The 22,034-nt window shown below is 52.8% G+C and overlaps 7 protein-coding genes across 7 annotated transcripts; 4 read left to right on the plus strand and 3 right to left on the minus strand.

Annotated features, from left to right (window-relative positions):
- Positions 1–5,748: 5,748 nt before the first annotated feature.
- On the minus strand, positions 5,749–6,574 carry BDP81DRAFT_18688 (uncharacterized protein). Its single transcript, XM_060582367.1, has 3 exons — positions 6,368–6,574; positions 5,843–6,279; positions 5,749–5,794 (listed from the first exon to the last, which is right to left on the minus strand). Exons 1-2 carry the CDS (start codon positions 6,487–6,489, stop codon positions 5,931–5,933), a joined length of 471 nt encoding a protein of 156 aa, XP_060452309.1. The 5' UTR covers positions 6,490–6,574; the 3' UTR covers positions 5,749–5,794; positions 5,843–5,930.
- A 3,786-nt stretch (positions 6,575–10,360) lies between these two features.
- On the minus strand, positions 10,361–13,332 carry BDP81DRAFT_306482 (uncharacterized protein; the record flags this gene model as incomplete). Its single annotated transcript, XM_060583279.1, has 2 exons — positions 10,361–10,396; positions 10,456–13,332. The coding sequence occupies 2 exons, from the start codon at positions 13,330–13,332 to the stop codon at positions 10,361–10,363; spliced, it is 2,913 nt and encodes a 970-aa protein (XP_060452310.1).
- A 208-nt stretch (positions 13,333–13,540) lies between these two features.
- BDP81DRAFT_414507 (pre-mRNA-splicing factor ISY1) lies at positions 13,541–14,659 on the plus strand. The gene is made up of 2 exons (XM_060589369.1): positions 13,541–13,672; positions 13,724–14,659. The coding sequence occupies exons 1-2, from the start codon at positions 13,670–13,672 to the stop codon at positions 14,453–14,455; spliced, it is 735 nt and encodes a 244-aa protein (XP_060452311.1). The 5' UTR covers positions 13,541–13,669; the 3' UTR covers positions 14,456–14,659.
- A 225-nt stretch (positions 14,660–14,884) lies between these two features.
- On the plus strand, positions 14,885–15,365 carry BDP81DRAFT_444824 (ribosomal protein S14p/S29e; the record flags this gene model as incomplete). The annotated part of the gene is made up of 3 exons (XM_060591882.1): positions 14,885–14,991; positions 15,063–15,234; positions 15,303–15,365. The coding sequence occupies 3 exons, from the start codon at positions 14,885–14,887 to the stop codon at positions 15,363–15,365; spliced, it is 342 nt and encodes a 113-aa protein (XP_060452312.1).
- Positions 15,366–15,917: 552 nt separating this feature from the next.
- BDP81DRAFT_456940 (Arb2 domain-containing protein) lies at positions 15,918–17,312 on the plus strand (the record flags this gene model as incomplete). The annotated part of the gene is made up of 3 exons (XM_060593226.1): positions 15,918–15,985; positions 16,024–16,154; positions 16,210–17,312. The coding sequence occupies 3 exons, from the start codon at positions 15,918–15,920 to the stop codon at positions 17,310–17,312; spliced, it is 1,302 nt and encodes a 433-aa protein (XP_060452313.1).
- A 109-nt stretch (positions 17,313–17,421) lies between these two features.
- BDP81DRAFT_477679 (ThiF family protein) lies at positions 17,422–19,205 on the minus strand (the record flags this gene model as incomplete). The annotated part of the gene is made up of 3 exons (XM_060594823.1): positions 18,897–19,205; positions 17,945–18,821; positions 17,422–17,891 (listed from the first exon to the last, which is right to left on the minus strand). Exons 1-3 carry the CDS (start codon positions 19,071–19,073, stop codon positions 17,422–17,424), a joined length of 1,524 nt encoding a protein of 507 aa, XP_060452314.1. The 5' UTR covers positions 19,074–19,205.
- Positions 19,199–21,433, plus strand: BDP81DRAFT_414511 (uncharacterized protein). The gene has a single exon (XM_060589370.1). The coding sequence runs from the start codon at positions 19,581–19,583 to the stop codon at positions 21,258–21,260; it is 1,680 nt and encodes a 559-aa protein (XP_060452315.1). The 5' UTR covers positions 19,199–19,580; the 3' UTR covers positions 21,261–21,433.
- The last annotated feature ends 601 nt before the right edge of the window (positions 21,434–22,034 follow it).

Below are 22,034 nucleotides of genomic sequence, written 5' to 3' on the forward strand. Positions count from 1 at the left end.
ACGGCCCAGTTTGAGCGGCCTGCTGGGATGCCTTCCCGATCTATTGGACACTGTTATCTGACTGTGCCATGTGGTCACCCTCAACGCGGCCTATTCAAAGCCCCAGAAAAATCCACAGCTACCACGCTGCGTCTTGCCATTCGGGAGCGCCCGAGGCCCTGTGGTCTGAGCCATAGAAAAGACGACGGCTGGGTTCCATTCTCTAAGGGGACCTTTCACGACCGCCAGCCTCAATCAAAGATTCAGGATTAGTCTCCGCTTGTCCCGATGATTTTCCTTATGGCCATCTGAGATAGCTTCGACACTTATGCTAGAGGACGATCATTGTAGCATTGAGGCGATGGCTCTCAAAAATACTGCCAAGGCATCAAGTCCTACGGGAGGTAATATCAGACGAGGCTGCCGAGCTGAAGATGAAGGCAATCAGTGATGCTTATAGATGATCTACATCACAGTCAATGCACGATATGATGATGAGTTGGCTAGCTTGGCAATCTTTGTATGATGGATCCAATCCAGATCAACAACTGGTTACCGGTGAAGAAGCTTGACTAGGCAGCCACATTCTCTCTCTCAGTATTGGTCATTTCGTTTCTTGTCAGACATGTAGGTGGCCTTGAAGATGACTTTACGTTTCCTCCTACAAACAATGGAAGACCACCCCAATTCGCTTTTTTGTCAACTCCACAACGTTCTTGGTCTTCACACCAATATCCGGAAGAAGTTGTAATTAACACACCAGAACTTGGACCGTGTCAGTCGCCACAAGCATTCTCGTACTCGAAAGATAAGTTTGTTACCTACGCAACATCACGCGTGCAGTTTCACAGGTTCTGGAACAAGAAGTTGATTGACTGTGGCACAGGATAACATGACACGAACCTGGGGGGCTTTTTCTCGTTGAATTCTGTCTTGTAAGTCTCTCGCTTGTGCGTTATTAACACATACAAAAGTCTCTTCAGAACCACCCTTCATTCACTGCATTGCTGGAACGGGCGCTTTCGATAGGCGCCATGTATTGTATCGGAAATATTGAGCATCTACATTGGCGTTATTGACAGAAAGTCACTACAGTGACACAACTCCTCAGCTCGATTAACCTGTTACCTGAGATCGCTGACCGAGTCATATCACGTGGTACAAGAACTCACAAGGACATGTTACTACTCCGACATGAAATTGAGATGACTTAAGGCGCCACAGGCTTGCAGGACCACTGACCGTGCACAGATGTTGAAATTGCGATTGCTGTTCACGAGGATGGGCGGAAGTACATAGTGCAATCTGAGTCTTTGGGACTGCCCTGTCAAAGATGGGTAGATGCCTTTCGCATTGCATTTGATGCTGGATGAGGCTGTATTATCTTGACCAAAAAGAGTCACTTCTCTGGCTCGAGCTCTAGCGTCCGGGTAGCGGTGGTGCAGCTTCCGAAGGCTTCTGATGGCGCGGCAGCCGCGCTTCTGAGCTTTGATCTTGCATACTAACGATTGGCCGGAAGTCTGCAACACCAGGATACCTGTTATACCGCTAGTACGGATACTGGTGTTGTTGATCAGGCGGTGAGCATGGTGAAGCTGCGGCTTGCTAGGGTTAGCGGGACTTAGACACATCATCTGCCCCTCTCGTTCACCCTTCATTGCGGGGTAAAAGTTCCCATGTGCACGGGGAGATGCTCTTCAAGCTTCAGCCCTCAAGGAATGCATTTTGTTCTGATGTGGTTCTGAAACATTACTCAGAAATGCATATTTAGGAAATTTGAAACCAACATGCAATGCCACTAATGTTTGAGATCATGGACTGTCTTAGAGGCTGATCATCGGGCCCTGTCAGTGAGTAAAGTTGAACAGAAAAAGTGTTGGGCCTGGCTGGTGACATGGAAGAACATATCCAATGACCCACGTTTCATGCCGCTTCATGCATGCAAGCAAGACCATCAGGCAGATTACGGCACAGTTGAGTGACGAAGATCGAAGGATGATATCTGTGCCTACTATCCGTAAGGTACTAGTAGACTGTAGTCTGAGGTGTCACCCAGATTTCACACCGCATCGCGCTCCCTCGACTGTATAGAAGGCAACCAAGCTAGAGCAGTTGATTAGATCATGGAATTAGGAGCTCCTCACAATAATTCACGCAAGCATGTATGGCTGAGTGGAGCTTGCTTAATTCGGGCAAATGACGCCTGTTTTTGTAATTTTATTCTGGGGGCTGGGAAGCACGGTACTAAAGGAAAGAAACCAAGAGGTTGGATCCCAAGACAATTTGGCAACGTGCATATATTACATCAGCCAGAGATATTTTTCAACTTTTGTACGTAGCCTGCTTTTGGAATAATATCGGGACATCGAAGCATTGAGGAGACCACTCTCTGAAAGACCGAACAAGTCTGCCTTGCGGAATGGCCACGCCGTAGACGCTCTATCTTACCTAAAGGGCCATACTGGTGCCTCATATCTCCATAGACAGAGAATAATGAAAATTGTGTTTACTAGAGTCTGCGAAGCGATTTTGTTTCGACATCCGTACTAATAGTAAAAGCAACTATCAGTACAGACGATATGTCTTCAACGGAGTACGTTAACGCAGCAAGAAGACATGAAGGCGTTATCTGTGACGTATGAAGTGTTGTTCGATATAGCATAGACCTGTCAGGGTTGAGTTTACGCCTAACTTTATTTGGTCTAACCATGGACTGGCTCCTCCAGCAAAAGCCAGGCTCAAATAAGGCGGTAAACACTATCGTCCTGCTGAGCAACAAAGTTGTGATACCGAATCACGCGGTGCCCGAAGGCTTTTTTAAGGTCTTTGCTTCATAGTCTCAGTCATTTCCATTGCATTTTTAATAATCTGAATAATCTGGATGGTAAATAAATGGGCATAGGGCACGCTAAAGCAGAGCGTCGTGTCTTGAATCGCTTGATGGTCTAAACCTCAATAGCTTTCTGACCATGTCTTTGACCACAGTTCTATTCGAAGACTAACTCTCCATGGCTTTCTCTTTCAACTTCGAAATACTTCACGCTGATGTTTCTCTATACTCCACTGCTATGGACCTGAAGCCATCTTCGAGTCTTTACCATAAGTCTCAACTACCAGGACGACTTTGCGGAATGGCCCCTTCATAGCAATTGTGTTGGGATGGGCAGTAACTCGGAAATCAATTGAGTCAAAACTTAGACACACTAGATTTTTACAGCCCACTCAACGGAGTAGCATTCCAAATTCCCGTCTTTGTCTGGCATATTCGGATATGCTATTGCTCGGCCACAGTCTCGGATGTGGCGGACATATCCGCCACCCGCTCTACTCAGCCACACCGAGGCTGCAACCTCCATCTGCAGGGCACCATCGGCGATGCCGATGATGACAGGTACGATATGCTGCAAATTTCCATAGTCGGGCCCAGATCGTGTTGAACTTCAAACTTTCACCTGTCACTTGATCGAAAAGGTTCTCACGAAGAGGGCAGTGCATTTTTAGGTCAGTGTGGCGGAGATGTCCCGTAGCGGAGAGGAGATACGAAATCTGCCCAACGGAGCGGAGCATGACTTACACGATGCTCGGAGGCAACGAGGCTTGCGTAGCTGAAAGCTGAGAACACGAGGTCTCCAATCACACAAAGAAGTTCGAAGTCAACCGAAGCTAACATTCCTAGATGGCTCGTATACCTACCCTATGAACGAGAAATATCCCGCCTTAGGATGACTCACACTTTGGTTCATAGGTGTTACCTCAGGTTAGAAGAAACCCCTTGACGTACTTTAGTCGAAGAGTTTGTTTTCGTCAGGCGTCCGAACCCCTTCAGCGACGTACGACTACGGCTCAAAGTTAGGCAATCACTCGTTTGCCTATTCTCTTTCATGTTGGTGTCAGCTGCCTCCGTCATCAAGAAGGATCTAGAAGGTCTGGAGCGATATTACACCCAAGACTCATAGGAGCTTCTTGTGCAAATAATTATGTGGGTCACTTCTGCCTAGATGTTCCTCCCGAGGTCGTTGCTCCGAGGCCTGCGCTAGGGTAGATCCTTACATGCTTTGATTAGTGATATTACTTGGCTCTTATACCTTGTCCGGCATTCCTTTGAACTTGTTTTTCGCGATGCTCAGACATGCGCCTTAATCGACGCCCCTTGGTTGCCCCGTATTTTATTTGGCGTCAGGAATGCTTCAGCGACAGGCTCCCTGGGGCAAAGTATTGGTTTCTGAGCCTTCCGAGGCGAAGGGAAATGCGCCCGTTTTCTCCAAGGACAGATCGAGTAGCATCTTGCTTCTATTGGAAGCCATGCATTGATGGAATGTAAGCGGCTGTTATCCATGTTGTTCCTTGCCTGACAGGTGCACGCCATAAAGGCCCTCATTGGACAGTCATTTGCGTGTGATCCTATCACAGTCATGTTTGCTGTATGCGCCTCACAACTTCGAGCAGCGAGCCGCCCTACGGATCCACGTCTTCACTCACCATTCATGCCGCTGGTCTTATCCTTCAGGGCGTCAACCTCCTTCACACCGATATTCAGAGAGCCTTACGAATAGACGCTGATGAAGGTGGTGTGTGTAGCAGTTGCTGGTTCACGACATGGTCTACGACTCTATTCAGGGAGGCTTTCTCAATCCCCCTTGATACTTTCTTTTTCGATTTACCCTGACTCCACGTGCATTCGGCCCCTGACGTCAACATATTGACGCCTAGGTTCTCAGAATGGAATGCTGCGGGCGACGGGGTTCTCAGAACATGTCAAGAGCGCCATGGTATTATTGGATCAAGCGCAATATGTGCCGTCCCATTTCTTGAAGTCGTGGTCAATCCAGGCCAGCACAAGTAGCTAGCCACCATGCCGCCTTGACTAAGGCAACATCCAGGCTCTCATGATCTACACCAACCATTGCGGCTGTGCCGCGTCAAACCCCCATCTCAGGGGAAGTGAGACGGGTCTCTGCATACACGGACAGTGCCAATCCGCAACATGAAAACGATAACGGAGAACCGCAATAGTAATGTTGTGGTTACTCGGCGCCGGCTAGGTCGCCGGGATGCCGGAATCTGATGCCGGGTTGGAACCTGCATGCCCGATCGGTCCATTATCCCCGAACGAAGTCTTCGGATCTAGATTTCTCTTGCATCCTTACACAAGCACAAGCTCGGTGGGGGCGACAGTAGTACCAAGGACATTTGCACTTGTAAGTTATCGTGGCGACTGTCAGTGGCTATTGATTGGTTGCACATATACTTATATAAAACCTGGCTGCAACCATCTCCTCTCGGTCAATCTTGTTATCAGGCATCTGCCCTGACCGGGCGTTCCACAAGGCCTGCCAATAACGCACGCAGGATCGGCAACGACCGGGCATCAACTTGAATATCCGATTGCCACTTGATGAAGGAAGGATCCGAATCGGTATTGGAATGTGAGTTCAGTCGCTATTCTTGTGTTTCATGATGTGCTGACACTTACAGCAGCATTGCCAATACAGCGCCACATTAGAGCGAGAAGACAGAACCGATTGCTCTGCTTGCCACGGTGCTGCAGAATGCCCAGAAACAGCTTCCCGATTCGTTTCGAACGGTTCATGATTTCCGACTTTACAGGCCCAGGCCAATACATGCCCAGCCTCATATGCGGCCTGTAGTTGCCTGAGATTCTTTCCACCAGAGTGTTAAGAGCCCAGCCCTCGTGTGGCCACGTAGGGGTGATTTCTGTATATAGAATCTGTTGGGCAGCGATTATCAGGTAGGGGGTCAATGGGATGTATTGATGAGTATGAAGAACGAGTGGCTATGGGAATATCCCGACTATCTATATAGTGAGTGGAAGACCCTTTATACTGGCATATCCTTGGCAAACTTAGTCATGCTTGTGTAAGACCATATTGTTTCATAGGCATAGTGTGACAATCGTTGTAACGAGTGTACTGGGATGGGCCTGACAGAATCTAAGCTGACGAGAAGAGATTTACAAGCGGAGCTTCCGCGGAGGTGGAGCGTAGGCGTAATAGAGCCCGCGCGGTCAATCGTGGCAGAATATCCGGGCGCTGGCCCGGATCCACTAATCGGGTCCAGCCCGTAACACAGAGGACTTCGATTCGGGGGCCCATTGCATCGCTAATGTAGCCACTATTCCATCGTGGCAGCAGATTATTCGAACGTTCCGCTTTGAGAATCAATAACAGTGCTGACAGCCTGTCACAAGACCTGCAACTCAGAACTTGAGGCGAAATTGAGGGGGAGGACATGCTGCCGGCCCAAACAGTGCTGTAAGGCTGCCCGATTGGAGTCATTGGACTGCGATACAGGAGTCAATTGCCTAGGTTTCGTTTCTTGCAACGCTGGGTTAGCAATAACAAAGTATTGCTCCAAGCTCTTGACGCACTCAGCTTTTCGTAGATGTGCGTATGGTCGTTCTTCCTTGGGCTTCTGACTGAGGAATCTTGAAAGCTCGAAAGTGGTATCCAGGCGATTCGAGTGTGAGGCGACAAGTCTGAGCCAATGCATTTGGAGAAGACCAGTAAGAAATCAGTTATGCTGACCGTTCGTCACTGTCATCTGCATAAGAGACTTCTTTCAGAGCGGAAAGTTCACCGGGGTCATCAATACTCAGCCTCGAGCGGCAATTGCTTACCTTTCTGCAATTGGGCCGAACCCAAAAACATACTTGCACGCTGTCACGGGGCCACGCATGCTATCCGCCTTAATATCGTCAAGCCAGACGGCGTCGAATCATGCTGATTCGTGCCTTCGGAAAAGCCCGCAAAGCCCAGTACATGAAACCCCTGTCCAGTTTCTTCAACGGCACCGGCCGTAGTACCACAGCAGCTAGGGTCCGTAAGCTTCGGGACGGATCTGCTCGTCCCGATGACCTGGCGGTATAATCCGGGATACCTGGTTCGGCAACTGCACAAATCAAAATCGATTACGAAAACGACGACGCTCACGGTCTCACCGCACTACCCAGTCATGGATTCAGCATGTCGGTATTTGGAACACAGACTCGGGCGATGTAAGGCGGCGACGGGTGCCTGCGAAGGATTCACAGGATCAGTTTCCATGGGCTATGGCAGTGAGCTACCCCTGAACTACCTTCGGTGAGTGTGAAGGCAACATTGTCGATGAGAGACAGTCATCAGGCGGCAATACTCAGTCCGTGAATCTGCCAATTGTGAGGAACTTTGGTAAAGTCTAACCCTTCTCGAAAGTGCCTTTGCGATCCCACCAGAAAGGCATCATGTCTGGTGTGACAATCATCTCCCTTGGGATTAAAAGAAGGCATCTTCAAAGAGTCGCAAGGCTTTCCAAGACGTGATCTTAACGCTGCCAGTCGAATGCATGAGACAGTGTTGCCCAGGCGGCACTGCGGCAGAGCTTTCTGTACTCGAACCCTTGCAACCCATCTTGCGCAACGTTAGACAAGTGTAAATTCAGGAGTCATGACATGACGATATCGATAACTGGCAGCGAGAAGTGGCCTCACGGTAAGTTACATGAACCAGAGGGGTTCTACAATGCTTGCTTTGGGGCATTGATGTGACACATTGTGCACCTTTCGTTTTGATGAAACTGGCGACCGACCAATATATTCCAGCACTCGAGCTGGTACTCCGTGTGAGATGCCTTCTCACTTTGGCAGAAGTGCAATTTTCACATTGATTAACTCGTTCTTGATCAATACGTATGCATGCTGGGGTTCACGAAAATCACATTGGCACTGAAACCGCCAATCCCTGACTCAACTCATGTCTCACTATATGGGTACCTTAATGTGCGATAATTATCAGATTGCCCTGTCGGCCCGATGTCTACGTGAGCTCTGCCTTATTACTACGGGACATTGAATCTGTATCAAATAGACGACGAGGAATGACAATTCACATATAGCGTACTATACTCAAATACTTCAGATATATATCGGTGAGCCCACCGATACTTCCTTGGCAAGCCGCAAGGCAAACAGACGATGTTACCTCGATGAGTCACTGGGATCTGTGCACACATAGCTAAGGTAGTGTAGGGTCCGAAGCCGGCAGTTGAACTGCTTCTTCAAGCGGCATCGGCTTGATCCTTCACAGCGACAATCGCGGTTTGACATTATTCTGGCTTATCATGTAATTGGTTCATTGGGGAGTTAAATTTAGGAGGCTGGTCATAGTGTTGATGTGCTGTCATACAAGTGAGCTACAAAGCTGAATTGAGCGGTGAAGGCCAAAGCGAGGTAGGTAGCTATGAGGGCACTTACCAGCCACTCGATCCTACCAGCCCCCGAGGAACGTGAGAGAATGAGTCCCGTGACCGTGTCCCAGTAACGTCTAACTCTACTTGGTTTAAAGTATGATATCGGTACAAATGCCCGAAGACAAGCTTGAGGATCAAGATTACTTGCTTGGAAACTTGACACTGATACCAATTCAACTGGACAACGTTCTCTCAAAATGGATCAATCTTCCCTGCCTTAGGTACTCTTACTTGGAGATTTTCGTGCTAGAGTCTGAGCCCTCCCTTTCATACCAGCTGTTGTTTATTGACAGGGCTTTTAGCTGCATTGCCAACAATGTCTGCGCCGTTCCGCGTTGGTTCATCGCATGCATCGTGTGCTCTCTCATGTACCCACACATCGTCGATGTTCTTCGGCCTAATGACCCACTAGAATTCAGGCAACCAGACTAAAAAGATAGCGGGCGGTAGGATCTAGCCAAAAGCCCCTCACCAGTGCGATATAAGCTTCCTTGTAAGAGTGATGTGGCTTTGGTGTTTCCACAGAGAGCCTAAAGAGGAGTCCGAGGCCCCGTATGCCTGAAGGCGTCCGCAACATACATCCAATCAGGCATGGAATATTTCCTCAATTGAAGTAACGATCTCTCGACGTATTTTAGATGTACTTCAAAGTGCTTGAATGTGGGCTCTTACATTTCAATTTACAGATGTAGCCTGCATGATAGTGAGGGGGGTGAGGCACTCTTCGAAGCTCCTCAAGCTTCTAGCCTTACCACTTGACCGGATCCTGCCTCGGCTGAAAGGCAACACCATGGATCTGCATGATTGAGGGCATAATTTTAGGCGTCTCGGTGACCTCGTGGATCTTGTGGATAAAGATGGCGCATTGAGCTGATTGTATTGATACACTTAACACTATTGCATCGTGTGATGTCCTCGCGCTGAGCAGCCCCGAGAAAATGTTGAAAATGGAGCCTCGTGTGAACAAAGTAGCAGCAGCACCAATGAAATCAGGTATTGATCGCAACTTGGAAAGCCTTCCTTCGATATGAACGCATTTTCAACGTACGTTCGATGTCAGTGGGGAAAAGGCAAATTGATCGTTGAGACGAAAAGTCAATGCCAACTTCGGACGGATCAGAGTCGAATACCAGGATGGTGCTTTAAGCTTATTTTGGCTACCCGCATTGCTGCTGGTGGCAAAAGAAGAAAGGACCCTCCCGCGCTGCAACGATAGGCCATTGAAGAAAATGACCGGGAGTCATTTTTTGAGTGTCAAGGGAAGGTCTCACTGGATAGAGAATCTAGTGTTCCAGCTTGATGACACTTTGCTCTGCGCCGAAGCGCCCTTGAATTGAACACCGCAACTCTGTGCTATGACATGTAATTGATGAATTTGAAGATGCTTGTCCAAACCTTTACTTATCTGACGTGGTTCGGAAAATGCTCTGCCATTGAAGTCTGGAAGCTTTTGGGAAGGTTCCCATCCTCATCCTGCTCGAAAGAGTTCTTGATCTCTCTGAGCCGAAGCCTCAAAGACTCAACCTATGGCTTTGCGACGAGACAGAAGTAAAGTCTGGAAGGAACACAACGCTACTCGCGTCATATTATTCTAACCTACCTACAAAATATGGTCACGAAGCTCGAGTGTCTTCACATAACCATGCAGTCTTCCTGCCACTGCCAACTCCCCTGAGGCGCCATGCTGGCAAATGCATGTACTCTTGAGTCTTCATAGAAAAGATTATGCTTTGCAAACGTACGGGTTATGAAGGACCACGCAACGATCAACACCCTTAGCTGGCGGGACACTTGGACGTCAGGTCGTCAAGGACATGCTGGAACGCTCCATCTTGAACTGCGGTCTAGACTCCAATGCTTCACACACGTCACGCAGAAAAATTCCAGCAAGCTGGCCCATCAACGCGACAGGACAGCTTGGAAGTCTGACTGCCTATAATACAGCCTCCGATAGTTACAAAATTCCTCAGAGTGATGTAGATCGGTTGACTCTCAACAGCATACTAGTCCGCAAGTCTGGATTTGACCACAACATTTATAAACGCAAGATCACGACGTTTCAGAAGACACAAGCAGGAACATCAATGCACGAACTCAAACGACTCTATTATATCATGATATCATACAATACTTTTATCTACGCCCAACGCAAGTTGGTCTGCTTCTTGCGAACCTATTTCTTTCGTCAGCAGAAGATCAAAACAATTTGCGAGACAATGGGAGGAAACTTACAATCGGTCCCAACACGGCGACACCAACAGTGAGCGCAAGGACAGTCGAAATCAGGCTAATCTTGTTGAAGCCCTTGCCGAGGATATCAAACGCAAAACTAGGCGCGACACGGCTTCCAAAGACATCGACGCCATAGGAGAAGACCAAGCTGGTGCTCTCAACAACAGTGGGTGAGGTAATGATCCTCTGCACGCCAATGACGTCGCGCTGGTGGGTTATGACCTGTCTCGGGTCGATCTCAATGGCAGGATGGTACTTGATCAAACCCTCGGCCTCCATCTCCGCGGGTGTCGGGTCACGTCCGACTGGACGTCTCGGCTCCAGAAGCTGGCGGGGGAGACTAACGATGGCATGAGACTCTGGCAGATAGCCCAGGACGTGGCGGCTGGTGATGCCCTGGCGAGTCTGCGTGACAGCAAGAGCGGCCAGAGGAGCAGACAAGATCCAAGCTTGGCTGATAACCGAGGGCAGGGGCACGCCGGTCGGGGTATCGACAGGCTCGGTAGAGGAGAAATTGGCAGCATCACCAAGCGGGCCTCTGTCATCGGCGTACTCACTCTCGTACAGGTCGGAGACCACGATCTGGTTGCCCTTCAGGGTTTGTCCAGAAAGAGGCTGGCCGGCATCGTCCTTGAGAGCGTACTGTCCGAAGAACGAACAGACGAACCAGTTCTCGGCCAGGGTACACTCGATGTTCTTGTTGCCATCGACTCCCTCGTGCGTAGCGTAGTGGAGAACAGCGCCCGAGACCGAGTCAATCAGGTAGGTGGTGAGGGAAGACTTGGCGTTGCTGTAGGCAGAAACGACAATGGTGTTGGGGTTCAGGTACTTGTACTTGACACGTCTGTCGCCGAGAACACGTCCAATGGAAGCAATAGGATCGTGGACAGGGCGGGTTGCGACGTTGACGATCTCGTAGCCCGTTGGCGGAAAGAACTCCCAGGCAACCTGCTCCTTGCCAGTGCCTTCCTCGTTGATGTAGGTCAGGCCCTTGATTTCGCCCTTCAAGCCGCGAACGACGACCGTCTGTGTGGGAATCCATGCAGCAGGGACGTCACCAATGGCGCCTCCATCTCCAACGGGGGCAAGCCATGGGCCCGAAGGGCTGTCAACAATGACGGCAGCCTGAGTTTGCACCCATGAGCCCTCAGGCATGGAGTCAATCATCTTACCAGTGTCTGTCTTCGCAACCACGTAGTCGCCGAAGTAGCCTCGAACAGTGACGGTTGACTTGGCATCCTCAACAAAGATGCCCTTGATATCCCAGGTGTTCCAGGGGGCGATATCGACAGCGTGAAGCTTCCAGATAACTTTGCCATGCTTGCCAATATCAATGCCAAAAAGCTTGCCGCGTCTGGTGACCAAAACCACGATCTTGTTGAAGCCAAAAGCATCACGAGAAAGACCTTCAGTCTTAGCCGCAAGTTCAGCTCCAGTGATGCTGCTAACAAGGCGCTGGGGGATGGAGGCGAGGTAGTCGGGCAGGTAGGCGAGATCATCAAAGTGACGTTGGACACGGTGGATGTAGGCAGAGAGGACGTTGTCGTGTGCCTCAGCTTCGAGGGTTTTGGCGAGGTCCTCGCTTTCGGGAATCTCTGCGAAGGCGGCGGCGACACCTCCGGTGAGACCTTCGGGGCGAACCCAGGCCTCCTCACCGTTGCGGACCAGAACCCAGTCATCCAGCGTAGTCACAGCGGCGCAGCGGACAGCAAAGTTGTCGGCAGCCTTCTTGATGACCTCAGACACTGCGTGAAGAGACGCAAATCTCTCGTTTCCTTCCTTGAAGGCCCATTTGCCGAGGATGGCATGTGAGTTTGACGAGGTAAGGATGACCTCCTCCTCGGTGATGCGCGTGAACCAGACGTTAGCGCCCTCCGAGCTAGTAGAGAAAGCACCCAGTCCAGGGAGCACCGGTAGCTCGTGGTGCTTGGTGACGGCATTGTTCTTGATGTTGACGTGGTAGACCTCGCCCTTGTGGCTATCGGAGGATCTGCTGTGGACCAAGAAATGCGGCTCTGCGTTGAGGTGATGCGGAGCATGGATAGCTACATCAAGGGTCTTGGGGAACGGGAGAGCAAACTCTTGCTTCGACTTCGTGCCCAGAACGTTGATCTTGAGCTTTGTATGATCGCTATCGAGCCAGGCAACGATGGGAGACGCGGAGTTGGCGCCAACGAACATGACATCTCGTTTATCCGTCACGTCGCCTTTGCTGCCGAGGCTGATGTCGTCGATGCGCTTTCCAGTGAGGGTATCGTGGACAGACACCCTCACGGCCCACATGCCGTCGTTTCCGTAAAGGCTGACCACGAAGATCTTCTCGATGTTGTTGGAAACCTGCAGCGGGATGGTCTTGGACGCATCCTTGTTCTCCCATACCACAGTTCCGTCAGCACCATTGAGCCTTCTCAGGACGGTAGAGGCATCCTCCTCTTCGAAAAGTGCAAGCACATCCTTGCGCCCGTTTTCCGTCATCTCCATGACTTCCAGATCCTTGATTGTGCCCACGAAGTCGATCCACCATGCGTTCCTGCCGGACAAGGCGTTCCAGGCATGCACCGAGCTGCCGTACGCAGACACAACCCAATCCTCGTCCTCGGCCGCTCGCAAGTGTCCGCCTCCATTTGTAATGTTACCCGTCAGGAATTGGCGCCAGACGACACCACCATTGCTAGGGTTGACGGCTCCGAGGACGCCAACATCGCTAAGGGTGTAGAGTAGCGAAGCCTTATCGTCGCGCCGGGGCTTGTGGAAGAGGGTGGTCTCGACTTGGGGGACGCCGATGAGCTCGTGGTGGTAATCAATGTCGCCAACCTCGTCGACGAACACCGCGCCGACGAGCGACGTAGCTGCGAGAAGCAGCGTCGTAAGGCGCATGGTGATGGGGTGGTGTGTTGAGCTTGTCGTGGAGTTGGACAGCTCCAAAAGTGTGTGAAGCTCGCACGTCACTTGGTGGTGGTTAGCAGTGGTGGGAGCAGTTGCTGTAGGATTAGTGTACAAAGCACAGCGTACCTCGTCTGTAGTGGACGCCACATATTTCCGTTGAAGGCGTGGCTGATTGGATGTGGGGGAAGGCCCGTGCCAGGCGCGCAACATTGACGACCGAAAGCTTGAAAGACGGCGACGCCCTGCCGTGCGACTTTCTTCACTAGAGCCAACCCGAACCACATTCGCAAGAAGTCCAGCGCCCTCACCCGTCGCCGAAGCTCTCAAGATGGTATTTGAATCTCCCCTAGATTTCTGAGATGCGACATACTAATAAGTGCAGGCGCGAAACTCGGAAAAGGCGCAGTCCATGCTGTTTCGCTTTCGCGAAGCGCAAGCAGCGGACCTGGGCATTATCGACATTGGCCGGACAAGACGACCTAGAGTGATCACCGAAGTTGACTCGATACCATCATGCGAGAAGTGGCGTGGCCAAGTGTTGAAGGAGATCTCGCGCAAGGTCTCCAAGATTCAAGACACCGCCCTCAGCGACTACCAGATTCGCGACCTCAACGACGAAATCAACAAGCTCATGAGGGAAAAGTACATGTGGGAGGTACAAATACGGAATCTCGGCGGGCCCAATTACATGCGTGGAGGCGGCAAGATATACGACGAAGAGGGACGAGAGATACCAGGAGGCGGTAAAGGCTATCGATATTTTGGACGCGCACGAGACCTGCCGGGAGTCAAAGAGCTTTTCGACGCAGCCAAGGCAAAGGCCACGAACGATAAACCTCTAGAGACGAGGGACGACTTGCGAAAACAGGTCGATGCAGCGTACTACGGCTACGCGCCAGACGAGGAAGACCCGGAGTTGCTGGCGTACGAGCTTGCAAAGGAGGAAGAGGCCCTCGCGCACATGGCGAAGACTGGGAAGCAACAACTACCACCTGACTGGGAGGCTTTGCCGGGCGATATAGGCGATGGAAAGGGCTGGGAGCTACCGACGCTGGAAGAGGTGCAGGAAGAGTTGATCAACAGGCGGCGGCAGAAGCTCCTGGACCAATTATAGCAGCCAACCCGCGCGCTGCCTTTACGGTTACGATGAGAACTGCATTGATCTTTTGGAGGGTCATTGGTGTTTTTCGAGAGGTTGTGTCGCTGCTGTATCATATTGCAAAGTTTGGGGTTCAGTCATAGCCTGTGATGACGGCTGGCGTTCTTGGAGGGGTTACGGCTAATCGAATACCAAAAATGCTATTTTTGTGAGCTCAAACGAGATTTACCTTAAAAAGCCCTTGCCATCACCTGCTGCATCGCTGGGGTGAGGTCCTAGCAGAGTGACCTCCAAGAACCTTGATGTGGTCGGTGAAGCTCGGTGAGCGATAAGATAAGTACTTCACGTGACCCATCGCGAACTTCAATTCGAGCTTCGAAAGCTCAACCTTTGCGATTGCACGACCAGCGACTCCCCGTCCACTACGTCACAACCGCCGCCAAAATGTCGATGTTCCGCGCAAAAAAGCTCGATTTGGGATGTTTCGTCAACATACGGACGATTCGTGACCACACGAAGCGCCAGGTCTTTATGCATAACGAGCCCGAGAGGTTAGCAACTCTCACACCCCCAAAACCAACGACGCAATCGAGCTGGAACTGACGCGAACACCGTGAATTAGACAAGCTCTCCGATACATTATCCAGAACACGACGCTCCCAGGCCGTGTGCGCGCCGAGGCGCAGCTTCAATTGGGACAGATGCACTGCTACACCCGGCCGACGCAGATCAAGAACCGATGCATTTTGGGTGGCAAGGCCAGGGGTGTCTTCCGCGACTTCAAGATGACGAGGGTATGTCGAAAACGCTGGCTGTCCGTCAAATCCGGGGTTGAATCGCGCAGGCTGACAAGAGATTACAGTTCAACTTCCGTATGCAAGCGTACGAGGGTAACATTCCCGGTGTCAAGAAGGCCAGTTGGTAAACGCGTGAGACGGCAGATGATGATATACAAAAGGAGGAAACGGGAAGGCCGTTGAAAGATACACTGAAAGGGACTTGTGTGCCTTTTGGATGGCATGCTACGCTCGCGAGCTTGCCTACCAGGTATAGACGATTTGGGGTTTGGCGTTTGGCTGCATGTCGGCACCCTAAGAAGCATATGTACAGATACAAATACTGGCAAACAATGTACAACACATCTCAAATTCATATGCGAATCAGGTATGCTTAATGGGGGAAGATGCTCTTAGATGCCGTACATAGGCAGGAACTCTTGCGAGTGCGGTTGCCTTCTCAGTTCTCTACTAGAGACCTTGAATTTGGTTTCGGTCGTTGAGCCTGGAGTCCTTTCCCTCACACTCCTTTCATTTGATTTCACCTTCTCGTCTCTCTTCATTTCTCTCCTGCCCTCATACTCAATTCTCTCAACTTTGATTCCCGTCTCTTCAAAAAGACGATACGAAACGGCTTCTCAGCCATCTTTCTTTCTCCCACACTTCCCTATCCCGTCTTTCTTCAGCCTTCAGCCGCCACCATGTTCCGCCGCCGCTGGGATGGTCTTCCCAAAGACCCGATCTTCTCGTCCAACTTGAAGGACCTTGGGTTTGCGGCCCTTTCCGTGCCTATCAAAACGTCACAAGAGCTAATATTCACAGCTATTTCGTCAACGATCAAGATGAGATCCGCAACATCAAGGAACCCAATTACTACTTCAAGTACTACCTTACCAAGAATGGCCGCGTCAATGATCGCCAGCGCTTCCATTTCAACGGCAAGTGCCCATCACTACTGACTTAAATTGTGCTTTCTTCCTGACTCTCGTATAGAAGCGATCCGCGACATCGTTCACGGCCGTCTCGAAAAGGAAGGCTTGAACAAGACCCTCCTACCTCTCGGCGCCGAGCCAACCTCACCCAATGTTCCCATCTTCACCAGTCCCAGCCTGGCCTCTGCCTCGCGCGTCTTTATAATCTTCGGCGAGCCCAGCCAGGATCTCGGCAACCTGGCTCTCCGCGTCGTCAACGGCCCCGGCGGCATCAACAAGGGCAGCATGGTCTCGGTCGTTCAGGAGATCAATCGCCAGAGAGCTTCGCCTTCCGACAATGGTCCCCCTGGAATCCTTCTTGCCAACACAGGCGAGCTCTGGTGGTGGCCTGAAGGCAATAAGGCACTGAGCCCGACTTCAGCCATGGCTGTTCCCCGGAAGAGCATGGTTCACCACGGCCGCGCCAATAATCCAAAGTACCATGCGATCCCGAAGAACGAGAGTCCCGAAGCCCACATTGCGTACGTTCTCAACGAAGTCATTCCTTCCCTTTTATCCCCGACTGCTCGCCTTGACATCATCGGCATAGGTCTTGGTGCCGACTACGCAACAAGAGAATTAGACACATCCGAGACCTGGTCTACTCTCGGCCACCGCATCAACACCTTGTCCTTACTCGGGAGCACGATCAACGTCGAGGAACTCACCCACGAATCCTTCAAAGAGTTCCTTCCCCGCCGCGCTCGAGCGTACATCACAGATGAAGCGCCTGCACTCACACCCGTAGCCCAGCCCGGCGGCAACCCGAACACGGCTTCCTTCACGCAGCACGGCTGCACGGTCTACAGCTCCGGGGAAGTCTACCTCGTCGAGTGCATGCTAATCACTAGCCACGTCTCCATGCTCGACTGGGTCCAGGAGGTCGCTCTCGCTGGCGCCGACTATCGCCACCCGGAGGTTGTCGCCGTCGATCCGCGCATGCCTACGGAGGAGGAGTGGGCCGCGGGAGGATTCGACGAGCAGTGGGAGAAGATGCCCGACTTTGTAAAGCCGAGTCTCGGATATGCCATGGCGTCTGAGGACCATGAGCACTGCGAGGTACTAGGGGGTATTCAGAAGCTTGCGGTCGGAGAGACTGAGCAGCAGGACGACGCATGGGAGTGATCTTTAGGGAGAATGATGGGCGACGGGTGGGAGATGATAGCATAGGGACGTTATCCGCATTCCAATCATACATACATTCGTGATGTGGTTCCAAAAATGTACTCTCTACTCAAAGTCTATCCTTCTCAACCCCAATGGCCTCCTCCAATCTCGCCTCTATCCGGGCAATCACGTCCGCATCGTACAGGTCCTCCAACTTGGTATCATCCTTCTTAAGGTACTCCTTCTCGTGGCGGAGAGCCTCATCTCTCGTCATACAGACCAAGTCTCGGAAGCGAACGTTGGACCACTTCTGCTCCTCGGCGCCCTCGCCGATGCGCAGCTTAGTCTGGCCCTCGGGTCGTCTCCACCGCACCAGCACGAGTCTGTTAATGAGACCGGTGACGGCACTCCGTCCCTTCCACAGCTCCTCGGTCAAAAAGGCAGCGTCGCCGAGGGAGACGGGGATGCGGAGGCCCTTGGACTCTTCGATGCCGAATCTGTGGTGGACGATTCGCGTCTCGGAGCCCTGGACGAATGCGACAATATCTGTGTATAGCTTGTCGCGGTTCTTGGCCGGGACGTAGTCGAGGGGATATCCTAGAAGCTTTGTTAGCCCTATGAGATAGATGTAGTCGCTTCATGATTCTTACCTGAAATGCTGAGAATAACGTGGTTTGCGGCGATGTATCCGAAGACGGCGGGCATGGTTCCGAGCACGGGCAGAATCCGGACTCTGAATGTGGGCAAAACGCTGAGATCGCCGACCTGGCCCTTCTTGAACTCTTCTTCGTCGAGGGGAAGGAGGGCGGCCTTGCCCTCGCCGGCGACTTCAGTCGAGTACACAACGGGGATCCCGCCCGTCACACCCTGCAGCTTCAGCTTCCTGCGAGTAGCTCTGGAGAGCCCATCGTCGGTGCTGGCCCCGATATCGCCGACATTAACGCGCGTAGGGTCGCCCTTGGCCCCGGCTCCCATGGAGGAGATGACGGGGATGCCGTGATCGTGACAGTACTTGAGCAGAGCAACCTTGGTGTCAATGTTATCAATCGCGTCAACGACGTAATCCGGCTTCTGTCCGTTCTCAGCCCAAGGCGCAAGCAGCGCATTGGCGGCAATCTTTTCAAACTTTTGGTTCTTGAGCTCGTACTTGGCCCAGGGGGCGATGGCGATGAGGCGGCGGTAGAGACATTGGACTTTGGGAATACCGACGTCCGCCAGCGTGGCGACGGCGTGTCGGTTGAGGGAGCTGAGTGTGACCTGGTCGAAGTCGATGAGACGGATCTTGGAGACGCCGGAGCGGACGAGGGCGGCGGTGCAGTGGGAGCCTACGCCGCCGCAGCCGACGACGATGACGAAGGCGTTGCGGAGCTTTTGCAGGCCGTCGTCTTTGAGGAAGACCCTGTTGCGGGCGAGTTGCTCGAGGATGAGTTCCTCGTCAAAGTCGCCGGCCTGGGCTCGTCTCGCGAGGGCTTGGTTGCGGGCATCCTCCTTGTCTACTGGGGGCGATGCGGCGCCGTACCGAGTGAGCTGTGAGATGTGATTAGTTTTTTTTTTTAGTTTTTTTTTGGTCTCTGTGGATTGGTATAGATGAGATGTATGAACCTTGGCAGCTTCTTCAGCAGAGGGAGGGATAGACTTTTTGAGATCTTGAATTCGTTCTTTTCTTTCGAATGCTTGGTAGCCGAGGATGAGACATGCTACCGTGGCGCCTGACAAGACGGCGGTAGTAGCCAGTTGAGCGTGCGGACTTGACGCCGCTTTAGAGAAAAATGAAGACATGTTCAATCTCGCACACTCATCATGCAAGATGACGAGATTTACTATATTGTAAAGTCAACAGAGAGGGTGAGTGTCTTGAGTGGCTTTCCGTCAAGCCAGTCTTACACGCGCTTCAGAAGGACCCTCTCAAAGTCACTGGCGATGGGTCTAAGCAGCAAAATTGGACTTGCGCCATCTCCGATCACAGAAAAAAGTTGCTCCAGGTGAGCGGCCAATCAGAACCTCCAATTCCAGCTGACAGCGGAACATTCGCCCACCGACACCACCGACCGCACCGGCCAGCAGTGGCCCCACTTCGGCATCGAATCTTGGATGGATCGACCACCTCAGGATGGAAGCTCCCTGGTCATTCAAGCTCTGAGCTTCCCGAATGTTTAATCCCACCGCAAAAGAAGCCCAACTCCGATACAACCACCGACGACGGACACCCGCCAAAACCAATGACCATCACAACCGCATGAGCACAGCAACCCTCCCGATCTGAAGTTGACCCGGCCCGCAGCCACGATGCGCCAGCGCCTAGCCCTCCGCCGAATCCTCCTCCAGAGGCTCTTCCGGCTCCAGACCACCCGGCCCTTCACGAGCAACACTTCCCTCACCTCCCGCAGCAGGCCGCAGCTGCCCTTCCTCTCGATTCCCGTCGTCACCTCGCCGCGGGCCCGCTACTTCACCACAGAAAAGAAGCGCTTCCTGCGCTATGAGGGCCGCCTATTCCTCCGCTACAATGTCTCCATCTGGGGTGGCGCCCTCTGCATCCTCGGCATCATCTTCTTGCTGAACCAGGAAGGCTTGGAAAAAGAGCACCCCACGCCGCACGAGTGGTCCTACCTGACGCGCATGGGCGTCCGCGGGGCCAAGAACGCCGCCCGGGACTCGACCGGCAACAGCGTGAACTGGGTCGAGGTCATCGTGACGTGCAGGCGCGCGCTGGCTAGGCTGGAGAACCCCGATATCGACGGCGCCGCGATCCGCGAGCTGCTCGACGAACCTCTCTCCATCGACGGCATCGGCAACGCGGGCAAGGACGTCTCAGCCAAGAGCGAGAACTGGAGGCGGGGCTACTACGAGGTGCTGATGCTCATGGCGCAGGCGGCGGAGCAGCTCGACGGCTGGGTCAAGGACAAGACGAGGAACATCATCTTCCCCGCCGACGTCGTCCTGGGCCCTTCCAACCCGCACCCGAAACCCATCCCTGCCGGCGCCGAGAGCGCGCCCCGGGAGGAGGACTGCGAGGTCGCCTACGAGCCCGCCGAGAACCACTACCTCCGCATCCTTACCACAAAGGGCTTCACCGACCGCCAAAAGATGGACGCCGCCCTCGCGTACGGCTCCTTCCTCGACTACAAGAACATGCCCGACGCCGCCGAGCGCATGTACCAGTGGGCGCTCACCCTAGCGACGGCGACCGCCCCGAGCGACCCTCCCCTCGTCGACCCCCGCACCTACACCATCAACGACAAGAAGCCGACGCAGCCGTCCGAGAACGTGCTGACCGTCCTCACCTCCATCGCCCTCCACAAGGCCCGCAACGACGACGTCAACGCCGCCCTCCCCATCTTCATCTCCGTCCTCCGTGCCCGCCGCGCCCTGCCCCAGGTCCCTCTCCCGGGCCAGGAACGTCCCACAGAGACGCCCGCGACGCTCTGGCAGAGGATATGGAACCTCGCGCAGGCGCCCACGTACCCTGCCCCTCCAGACGACGGCACCCGCCCGCCCTGGCGCCACTCGAAAGAACTCTGCGAAGAGGCCGGGCTGAACCTCTACATTGGCGAAATCATCTACGCCGCCGCCGCAGCCGCAAAGGACTCTGCTTCCAAGAAGCAGGCCGCCAACCGCGACGAGGGCCTCGCGTGGACGCGCGATGCCGTCGACCTCGCCGAGGAGCAGCTGCGCAAGCTCGGTCCGATCGGCGGCGACAAGGAGGCACGCAAGACGTGCCGCGAGTGTCTGGGAACGGGACTGCAGAACTGGTCTGCCATGGTGGCTAGCTTGGCTCGCGAAGAGGAGGCCAAGAACCGGGCTGAGCCGACGAAATCGGCGTTTGGGTTCTGGACGGAGACCAAGACGGAGGAGAGCAGGTGGGCGGCGGAGGAGAAGGTCGTCAAGGAGAGGATACGGCGGACTAGGGAGTTGTTGGTGCAGGTTGAGCCGCCTGTTGCTGGGTTGGCCTCGTTGCTTCAGGTGTAGGAGGTGCTGTTTGATGGAGAATGGTGCTGCGAATGGGAGCAGAGGGTTCAGGAAGTTATGTACAACAACATTGTTTCGACAATCTATGTGTCAATGATACCACTTGCATATTCAATGCTTCCTCTTGTATGCTAGCATCTCACGCTTCATCAATCACTACTGAATACGGGAAATCGATTCCTGGATCCAGTTTGCAGGTGACTTTTGTAGTAGCTCTCGAGTTGGCCCTCCAGGCACGTCAAGGTACGTGGCTGGTGGTGCAATGGAGGTGTGGCGGTGCGAGATTAAAGTGGACGTACCGTCGTCGCGCGGCGCGCCTGACTGGACTTCGGTCGCGACTTGCTTCTTCCACCTTCATTCAAAGAGCTTGCCCGACTGCCAACTCTGCCACCGTCGGCACACAGGATGGGCGCGAGAATGACGACATCTTATTCTCAGCACAGCCTATTGGTGTCAGAATTTCTGCTGTCAGATCCAGTGCCTCGAAGAGGTGAGCTACTTGGTGTCAAATATTTGAATCAGGACCATCTTGACTGACCTCATCCCAGCAGCCGTTCTCCAACCTCAGCTTCCACGAAGTTATTCAGTATTCTTTCCTAACAGTCCTCGCTCTGGCTCGAATCAGCTAGGTGCGCAGTTCTCGAGTGAGATCTGGCAAGACCGCCTCCCGAGAGCGCGTCGGGAAGTTCTCCCACCTCCTCTTGTCTCTTTATTCGTCCCTCTCCTCTCGGAACGTCAAGTTGGTTCTCATCTTGTTTCCACCATGCCTTACCG

The sequence above is a fragment of the Colletotrichum phormii genome (assembly GCF_030913505.1).
Source record: "Colletotrichum phormii strain CBS 102054 chromosome Unknown BDP81scaffold_1, whole genome shotgun sequence".
NCBI classification, from domain to species: domain Eukaryota; kingdom Fungi; phylum Ascomycota; class Sordariomycetes; order Glomerellales; family Glomerellaceae; genus Colletotrichum; species Colletotrichum phormii.